Here is a 10,784-nt window from a genome sequence, read left to right as displayed (position 1 = left end):
GAACATGCATCATCATCATCAAAATTATTATCATAGCCTTTTGCTCAACTATTTGGGGTCAGTTACACGAATCCCATTTGCCATTTTGCTCTGTCAAGCGCCATCCCCTCAGTGAGATAAATTCCCATGTCTTTTTTCGTTACGTCCAGCCATGTCTTTTTGGATCTACCCCTTGGCCTTTTTGAGCCTTCCACTTGAACCAACTCGCACCCCCCAATAGGTGTTGTACTGGATCTGCGTTGCACCTGGCTAGCCCCCCTAAGTCTATTTTTGCTCATCTTATCGCCTATTCGAGCCACACCTACGTTCTCTCAATTGTATTCATTTCAAGTTCTATCACTTCTTTGTTTTGCCACTCATCCATCTCAACATCCTCATCTCAGCTACATTCATACTATGGGTATCTTGTTTCTTGACCATCCAACATTCTGCTCGATAAAGTAAAAATGGTCTTACAACTGTCCTATATAACTTCCCCTTCAGCTTCATTGTTTTACGACGATCACATAAAACTCGAGTTGCACATTTCCACTTCGCCTGCTCAACTCTAATTCTATGTGTGTCTTCCTCAATCTCTCCATTTTCTTGGATTATTGACCTAAGATATCAAAAGTGTGCTCTTTTTGGTATTTCTTGGCTGCCAATTCTTAACTACTTCCTTGTTTCTACTGCTATTATTACTAAATTTGTATTTGATATACTTTGTCTTAGTTTGGCTAATATGAAAAATCTTTAGATTCTGGAGCATCTCTCCAAAGTTCTTTGTTTTGACATTGCTTTGGGTCTCATCGATCAAAACTATGTTGTCCGCGAACAACATACACCACAGTACCTCATCTTGTAGGTGTCTAGTTAAGTCGTCAATAACTAAGACAAAAAGGTATGAGCTGAACACTGACCTCTGATATAGACCTATTATCACTGAAAACTCACTCATCTTTCCACTAGCTGTTCGCAAACTAGTTAGTATTCCCTCGTACATATCTCTCACCGAGTCTATATAATATCTAGAGACTCATTTCTTTTCCAACACCCACCAAATTAAATCTTGAGATATTTTTTCTGTAGATCAATAAAGACCATGTGAAGGTCTTTTTCTTTCGCCCTAAATTCTTAATCATTTGCCTAAGTAGGAAAATATTATCGATTATTGACCTCCTTGACATAAAACCAAATTGGTTTTCTAATACACTCGTTTCATGCCTTAGTCGTTGCTCAATCACTCTCTCCCATAGCTTCATAGTGTGACTTATAAGTTAGATCTCTCGATAGTTCACACAATTTTGTATGTCTCTTTTGTTCTTGTAAATACATAGCGCAATATTTTTCCTCCATTTACTTGACATTTTCTTTGTTCTCAACACTTTGTTGAACTGTTAGGTGTTGAGAAAAAAGACGCTCTTATACCCATGTGTGTAGGACGCCAAAGGATCACCATTACGTTTGACATAAATCTTTAGAAAAGTTATCTCATGGGTGTGGGACTTGACTTTTCTAGAGATCTTTGTCAAATTTAATGGTAATCCTTTGGGGTCCTACACACATGGGTATGGGAGGGTCTCATAGGATCATTACTCTTTGGATAAAATGGATTAATTTTCCTAAATTAGTTACTTTTTATAGGAATCCTAAAATCTTTGAGAAACCCATGTAACATCCTCGCACTTTGAGAAAGTAATATATTAGTATTATAATAACGTAGCACTATTATACTTACAATTACATAACTATAAATATCAATATAATTAAATTTAATATTTTTAAATTCTATAATATTTTTGATAGTTATTATTCATTGCCAATCTCGTTTATCACAATATTTCATAATCAATAACTTATAACATCATTAGTTTTAGTTAATCCCGCTACAGTCGGTCATGCTGGTTCCAAGCTGGGAGAAAGGTAGAAGATTGTGTTAAGTTAGCAGCTAGCGTAAAACTTTTGCCACATCAATTTCATGAATCCTGATGTAATGAGCTAACCCCAAAAAGTTAGGCTAAGGCTCAGATGGTGATGATGATAAACATTATTAATTTTAATTTTATTAATTATAATTATAATTATTATATGTTACTATTAATTACTTATGAAATTTTACTTAATGAAAATTTAGTGAATATTTATTAAATCAATTGCAATTATTTATAAAAAAATTATATAGTTTTAATTTTAGAGCATGAAATTCTTAAAAGCATTATGATTATAAAATCATTGGAATCATAATTAAATATTGTGTGTTGTACTCATGTAAGTAATTAAATAATTATTTATTAATACTCACAAAATTATGACTATTATGACTTCATAATCAAAATAGTATTATTATAAATATTATTATTACCATTATTATGATTATTTATACATACTTATAATAGCAATATGAAGATTTATCTTACAATTACTAAATATAATCATAATTGAATTAATCACAATTTAAAGAATATGTTTTTTATATTATTGAATTTCTATATAAATGTTTATGCACTATGACAAATCACATTAACAATTCACTCACTATGCAAAATATATATATCTAATAGCACAAAGATATTTTCTAGCAAATCTCTTATACGCTGGTCCTTCACCCTATATTGTATATTTTTGGGGTGGGGAGAGTTTGTATACGGTATCATACATTGCTGGAAATAATTGTTTTGGTATTAGAAGGTGAGTCTATGCTTATATTTAGTTTTCCCTCATTTGGATTATGATATATATATATATATATATATATATATATATATATATATATATATATATATATATATATATATATATATATATATATATATATATATATATATATAACATCAATAGATGTCTAAATATGCTTCTTGTTTTGAGTTTTGACCTATGAAATTCTCGCTTCTTTGAACTAATATTACCTCCCAAATGCAAATACTTCAAGGTATGATTAAATTGGTTAATTATCTGGTCTTCAGGTTTGAAAACTTCCAGCCCCCCAAAATTCCAGATAAGTTATTAAACACATTATTTTTTATGACAAGGCGCTAGATCATCCAGCTTTTCAGGGAGCCAGAGCTTCCAGCTCCTAGGAATCTGCAAGCTTCCAGTTCTCGTAATTAGAAGCAAAAACGACGTAGAGATATCTTCATCTCCTGGTTTCACCAAAAGACGAAACTTCATCTCCTGGTAGGGTTTGGAGGTGCGCCTTGGTTGGTTGTTTGGATTGATTGCTATTCTAAATAACCCGCCCTCCTCCTTTCATGCTTTGCGCAAGAATAAACCCTAGAATTAATGCAGAAGAAAGCTGCTTTCCTTTTTGGTGATTGATGATTTTAGAGAAGAGTGGGATGTCAAATAGTAGCTGTAGGTTGAAGGGTGGGGGCGATATGCAGATGGTGGTGGAGCCCAAATCCCAAACTGCAACAATTGGGAATGCGATAGTTGAGTACAAACCTGCTCTTCCTCCTCTAAAGGAAGAGGAAGAAGACTTGGAAGTCAAGCTCCGCCGAATTATCGACCACGTCCCTGTTCGTGTTAGCAACACCTCAGGCAGCTCGGCTGGTTCTGGCTCTGGTGACTTCCATCAGGTTCCTCTCTCTCTATCTCTCTCTTTGTATTTTTGTGTACAACTATGATGCCATACTTGCCACTTTCTTTGGCGTGATTTGCAGAGAACGGATCTCTTGGTTCAATGTATTATGCTAACCTAAGAATAGAAATAATTTGAGGAGAATAGCATTCTCTTGTTTTCATTATCTTTAGGATTCTAGTTTGAATTATTTTGCAATCTGTTGTGTTTCTTTCTGTAGCCTATAATTCTTGGGCATCATTTATCGATAGGTTCTATGGGCTCATCATTTGGCTTGTACTAGATGCATTGACATGTTTGTTTTAATTTTTAATAATGAGTGTTTCTTCTTTAGATATACTACAATTGCTCAAAAACCCTAGCTTGGATGATTAATGCAGAAACTAGTTGGCAATCAAACTCAGTGCTGGCAAAATTGAGCAACTGCCACCCCCCCTGCAAGATCCGGGTTTCTTTTGGAACTTACATTTGGGCGTGTTTGTGTGGTGGAAGTTTCGGCCTCAGAAGCCAAGACCTCTGAATAATCTGGCTCCATTGGGAGGCATGGGAGGGGCAGCTTCCATTTTCCCCATTTCAGAAAATGGAGGAAAAAATTGGAAGCTGTCCGTCCCCCATGGAGCTGAAATATTCGGACATCAAGCCAAAACTTCTGCCAAACAAACATGCCCTCATGTTCAGCTTGATGCTACCTTGAGTAGGGGAGGGGGATGGGGATCTGTTTCTCATGGTTACACACTTTTGGCGCCCTTGATGTTCCTTTATTAGATTTTAAAATCATTGATCACTGGACGCCAGAACCCCTTCCCAGATCTTGCCCAAGGGAGTACAGTGGCTTTTGTATTATCTTTGATACTATCCTCTTCTCGACTTTTATTATTTAAGCATCTCTCATTCCTTCAAGCCGCATCTCTTGTTCCTTCAAGCCAAACCAGCCAAAGGACTAACAACCTTATTAGCCTCCACAAACCCTCTTGGGCAGTAAGTCCTCCACTGTAGGTGGTTCAACCCAAAACCAATCAAATAAGCTCACATGGAAAGACCTAATTTGTCTAGAACAAGAAAACATAAGAACAAGTGACTTACTGTTTCAGCCTTGGCCTGGCACAAAATATTGGCAAGTGACATGCCTTGGTCAATCATATTGTCACAACAGTGAGTGCCTTCCCAAGCATTACTTTTTTTTTTGAAGTGGTTAACTTTGTATTGGTAAAATTAAATATTACACCAAGGAACAAAAGATGGGAGCCCACAAGTTGGGTGCTCATTATACAGAATGTACAATTAAAGAGGGGAGAAATACAGAAAAAAGGGAAGCAAAGGAGACGAGGGCAAAGAGAGGAGGGAAGAAGGAAAATAGGGACTATAGATTTAAAATAGAGTAAAGAAAATATGTAATAAAAAACAAAGAACAGCAGGTAGATAGACTGATAGAGGTGGGGGAAGTCCTGCAAAAAGACCCTGCCCAAGGCTAAAATGGGCAGCTTGGCCCTGTCTTGCTACTCGAGGGATCAAAGATATCCACACGTTGAGTCTGTATCCAAGGAAAGTCCTTCAAAAAGACCCTTCTCAAGCATTACTAACCAAGCAAATGCTTACGTCTTATCAGGGGCAGGGATCGTCAACACAATGTTAGCAATAGAGTTAGCCTCATCACTCAAATAATTATTTTGTACATTGATATGACTGAAAACATGCCTTCACTATCTGGTTGCCAAATGAGTCTATCCTCTTTAGGTGGTAAAAAGAAACTCTTGAGCAACAATTGCAATAGTGATGGAAGTCTTGATCTTCTCCTTCTTTAATGATCTCTCAGGGATGGGGTCTATACTAACCTGAACCTTCAATGGCTTATCCCATTGTTATTTCAACCCTAGCGGCCAAGCCATACAGATGTGGGAAAACTTGTTTGAGAGACATTGTCCCAATCCAGGTGTCTAGCCTGAATTAAGTATTATGTCTAATGCTTATCTTTTCCCCTATGTTACGCAAAAACCAGATTTCCCTATGTTCCTCAGATACCCAGATTTGCAGATGTTGACTCCTTTATTTATCCCAGAGACTTTGAGTGGTTCTATATGCTTTGACAAGACCTCGCACATCCTCGCCATGCTTCTCCTTAACAACTTATTTCCAAAGATGTTCACTTGGTATCCCGTATCTCCACAACCACTAAGTAATTGGTGCTTGAGTCATCGCCTTCACCCCAACTATACTACCCCCCCAAAAAAAAACCAAAAAGTCCGAAAAAATAATGAAAACAAAACTAAAATAAAAAAAAAGCTCCCTCATCAATCCTTCTACATTATTTGCTATTGAGGTTCAAATAGCAAGGAGAGACATGTAATATATGGATATATTGGCCAAAATGGATTTAATAAGGGTAATCCTCCCACCCATAGCTAAGAATCTTACCTTCCATAGATAAAGTTTCTTCTCAAACGTAAGCAAGACCGTACCCCACATTCCTTTGCCTAGACGTCATCGACATAAGTGTAAGCCTTATTTGTTTGTGATCCGAACCACACTTCAACATCATTGGACCCCAGATCTCCCACAGTCCCTCAGATTGCCCATTTGTTTGTGATCCGAACCACACTTTTAACAACATTGGATCCCAGATCACCCAGAGTCCCTCAGATTGCACCCCAAACTCATATTGCCACAGATTTGCGTTATTTTTCTTCATCTCAAGGTGGAATTTACTAACTAGGAGGCATACTACCTCTTTTCTTGGGGGTCTCCATGACCCTTATGCTTCATGAGAGAATTTTCATGGATCATGAAGTTCTTTGATAGTGGGCATCTTTTTTCCTCCTATGGCTCATCGAGGCCTATATTCCCATTATACCTAATATCATAGGTCATGTTCTTTGGCTTCCTGTTTCGTACACCCTTTCCTGTGCTCCTTAGTTACTTCTACAATTGACATTCCTTGCTTTCACTGCATTTTTCTTCAAGGCATCAATAATGTGTATTAAAGTAGTCATCATATCACAATAGTATTTGAAGGACTCTCGGCTTGATTTCATGCCTCTAGTATTCTTGCTTCCTTTGAGTCAATTGAAGTTACCCCATCGTGTGGTTCCTCTATGTGGCTAAAGATATCCACCTCTGGGTCTATCCAAATCCATCTCCCAGTACCCATAGTCCTACTGGGAGAAAGGGGTAGAATATAATGGATTATAGGGGGTTTGGGCGTCTCTGAGCCCAATTCAGGCCAAATGTTTTGCTTAGTTTTGGGAACGTTCGGTCCATATATCAAAGAAACTTTCCAAAGGAAACCGTCTGAGGCTCTTTTGAAAACAATATTTACGGTGAAGTCCGTAATTGAAGAAGACGGGTGGATGTTGAGGTGGGGTCCGATATTTTACCCAAATGCCTCTAGAAGCTCCAAGGGAATCCTCTACCGCCCATTGCGATAGTCCCTGCGGATGTTGATTCAATGTGATGGTCTAATCAATCAGATGGGATTGAAGACTCTTGAATATGGGTGTGCCTGTGGAAAAAAGCACAATGTCATACAGTAGTGAGCTATTTCATGTTATCTGCATTCTCACATGGTTGAAAGCATTGCGACAGACCATTTTTCATAAATGTGAAGTGTTTGCGTGCTGCCCAAATGTCTTCTAAAGCAAGCCTCACTGAAACTTAATGAGCTATGGTCATTCACATTATTGATGTTTGATGCTTTTATGATTCATTGGCCATAATTTGGGGCTTATAAAAACTTCAAAAAATAAAAGGACATAAAAGTTAAAGACTTATGACTTTGGGCCAGGTTCTTCTCTAAAGGTGGCACTCCTCCTAACTATGGTCAGAACACGAGTTCTGAAGGAGCTTCCGTAGAGCTTGGCTCTAGGAAAGGGAGTTATTTACGTATAGACACGAAGGCAAAATGGAAAATACAAAAAGCTCCATTTTTTCGCAAATATTACACAGAAGGTCGGTTGACTTGCATCCTTTTTATTTTTTCTAGATTGCCCTCGGTCCAATGTTCCCAACGTCGGACCAGCCAGTTTAAATTTCTTTTAAAAAGAGAAAAAAAGTCATGAGGTTCTGACCAGTTTGATGTCCCAAATATCGGACTGGCAAGTTTTAAGCGGTCTGAGGTGGATCTCAGATTGGTAGTTATGTGCCCTATTGCCACTGTATGGCTCTCTGAGGTTAAGCGGTCCGAGGTTCAGGATATCGGACCGCCCCAAACTGAGAAAAATAAAAAAAGAAATTTAAAACTTGTCTGATGTTGGTAAACATCGGATGGAGGGCCAAACTGGGAAAAATAAAAAGGGCGCCAGTCTACCGACCTTTCGCTAATATTTGTGAAAACATTGAGCTTTTTGTATTTTCGCTTTTGTTTTCATGTCTGTACGTAAAGAACTTTGGGAAACGAGTAATGGGGCCCCTTTGATCTTAACTTCTTCATATTGATGTGCTTGTACTATTTGAGAAAAAATGTTGGCAAGAAAATTCGGAGGATACTTCTGATTATGGGGAAGGGCTGCAAAGTTGATATATTTTTGAGCATTCAAAGTTTTGGATGCATGTATTTTATTTGTTTCCTATTCTCTATAGATCTTTCCTTAGGATCGTATTAAAATAACTAATGGGTTTACTCTCTCATTTCCATTTATCATGCTGTGGCTCTATGTTGATCATCCATACAACCATATATTGATTCTTTTTAGAGACCTTGGGCAGTCTACCCTTAGAATAGCTACTTTTGGGTCTCTTAAAAGACTTTACTTCCTTGTATTAACTTTGTGATCATAATCGGAGCATTTTATCTGTGCTTCTATGCATATTTACTTAATTTTGGAATTCGCCTACTACAAGTGTATATGCCATTTTATAGTAGTATCATAGTAGAAACAAAATCATGATTTTTTGTTTTGTTAAATTTTGAAGCTTATGTGCATAGATATTCAATAAAATTTACTTCCCTCACACATTATGTGAAAATGTGTGCAGTATCGGCAAATGAGGCGGAAAGAGCAGGATCGTCTTGCAAGGATGGATGTCGACTATCAGAGGAGGAAAGAAATTGCAGAGTTCAATATGAGAAGAGAAGAAAGGATAAACGCTGCGGAGGAACGAACTGCAAAGAAGAGATTGAAAAGACAAAAGAAGAAGCAGAAGAAGAAAGAGAAAAAGTGTAAAGTGGTTACTACAGAGGACCAAGACAAGTCTGCTGCAGAACGGGAATCTTCAGATAGTGATAATTCTGATGATGGTGAAGAACTGCACTAAATTTGAGCTATCATTCCATGATGTATCTTAGGCATCCATCTTTTGCTGTCTTCTAGCATAACATTGTGCAAATGCACCCAAACTCTTCTACTCATTAGTGAACTCTGTGTTTGTTGAAAAACCTCAAGTGCTTTTGTTTCTTTTATAGTTCTCGAGCTCTGACTCTCGGGTGCATATAACCTTTTTCCTCTTTGTTAGTTGAAGAGCCTACATCCAAAAATCTTGGATCCTCAAGATGCACTTGGATGTCTGATTTGCTGCTGTGAGGTAATGGATCATTCTTTATAAGCTTGTGCATGTGGTATAGCGAGAGTCTTCCTGTTTGCTTTAACATCATCATAACAGTTTTGGAGCTGGAAGTATGTATATAATTTATTTCACTTTGTTATGTTTATACACTTTCACTTTGAAGGCCATTCTTTGTTTCTACGATGCTCATTCCATCTGACCTTCTATTGATTGGGTTCTCAGTTCACCTCGGTTCCCATCAACATTCCCCTTGCTATCTTCAGCAAAGAATTGGGTCTCATCTTTATGGATTGCCGGTTTCTGCCTTTTATGGTTCTTGTTAAGTGAGTTTACATCTCTCTTTCCCTACTACGGTATTCCAATTGGGTTCTTTTGAGCATTCCATAATTTCCTGCTGATTGTGAACATCGCAAAATTATAAGGATCACCAGTTGCAATTTTGGAACCAATTGGTTGGAGGGTTCCCACATTACAATTTTCTATAGCTTAAAATCGTTGGCAAATATCACAGTTTTTGCCATAATAAGGTTGGAAGCAAGGGCGACTTGAATGTTGAAGGCAACTTGTTCACCTGGATTTGAAGACGCTATATTTGCAGGCATTTGGTTCCAAATAACAAGATATAAATAACCCCGCCAATGGGATTCAAAGATGAATTGTGTGATTTTGCACAAAACCGATTAATTACATTGCGAGAGACGCTAATAGGGGAGGAGAGAGAGAGAGAGGTGAAGGCAGGAGAAATGGAGGGTAAAAAGAACATTATCGTTCTATTAATAAGATGGGAAGCAGCAGAGAGTTAGGGATATGAAGAGAGAGATGGGAGAAGAGAGCATCACGGGTGGACGGGTGGGTTTGGGTAGAGAATGACCGGCACAAAAGAGAAAAATACAGAACTTGTGTAAGGCATTAAATGGGTTTTTGAGGCGGGAGAGGAATGGGAAAAGTAAAATTTTAGCTACAAGTTAGCTGGTGAACCAAATTTTATTCTTGGGATTTGGGTTGAGATCAACAGTGATATTTGAGGGCTCCATATTATTGTATGTAGCGCGGTCTTATAGGATCATTACTCTTTTAAAATTTGGATCAAACAAATGGTGTAGCTATAGTTTTTGAAAGTTATTGTATCATATCACCAAACAATCATTGCATTAAATCACTACCTCGTATATATGTGTAATGATCTTATGAGACCCTCTTATATTTGGCATATATATCAAGAAAAGTCAAGTTTCACACTTATGTAATAACTTTTTTAGAGATTTATGTCAAATTTAATAGTGATCCTTTGAGGTTCTACACACATGAGTGTGGAAGGGTCTCATAGGATCACTATTTTATATATATATATATATATATATATATATATATATATATATATATATATATATATATATAGAAAAAAGTTTATATAAGGTTGCAACCTTAAAATGTGCCTAAAACATTAGAAAAGATTGTTTTAATGTTTAAAACTCTAATTGATCATCTCGACATCGAGATGTATGAATTTGAAAAAAAAAAAAAATGTATTTTGAGTCTTTAAAATAATGCAACTTGCTATACATTATTTAGAGCGTCAATTTTCAAGATTTTTATATGTTTATAGATCTACTTGATTTTAACTATTTTTAGAATTTCAAATTTTATAATTAAAAATGAAAATAGATTTTCAGATAATCTTAATAATATTTACGCCAAAATTACATGTTATTATAAAATTTGGAGGTGTGCA

General features: G+C 36.7%; 1 protein-coding gene across 1 annotated transcript; it reads left to right on the top strand.

Annotated features, from left to right (window-relative positions):
- The first annotated feature begins 3,263 nt into the window (after nucleotides 1-3,263).
- Nucleotides 3,264-8,924, top strand: LOC18437974 (PRKR-interacting protein). Its single transcript, XM_020669302.2, has 2 exons — nucleotides 3,264-3,554; nucleotides 8,525-8,924. Exons 1-2 carry the CDS (start codon nucleotides 3,294-3,296, stop codon nucleotides 8,801-8,803), a joined length of 540 nt encoding a protein of 179 aa, XP_020524961.1. The 5' UTR covers nucleotides 3,264-3,293; the 3' UTR covers nucleotides 8,804-8,924.
- Nucleotides 8,925-10,784: the final 1,860 nt, after the last annotated feature.

The sequence above is a fragment of the Amborella trichopoda genome, chromosome 8, assembly GCF_054954075.1.
Source record: "Amborella trichopoda isolate Santa Cruz 75 chromosome 8, AtrichopodaSantaCruz75HAP2 v2.0, whole genome shotgun sequence".
NCBI classification, from domain to species: Eukaryota; Viridiplantae; Streptophyta; class Magnoliopsida; order Amborellales; family Amborellaceae; genus Amborella; species Amborella trichopoda.
Note: the sequence above shows the minus strand (reverse complement) of the source record. Positions and strands in the feature narration are given on the sequence as shown.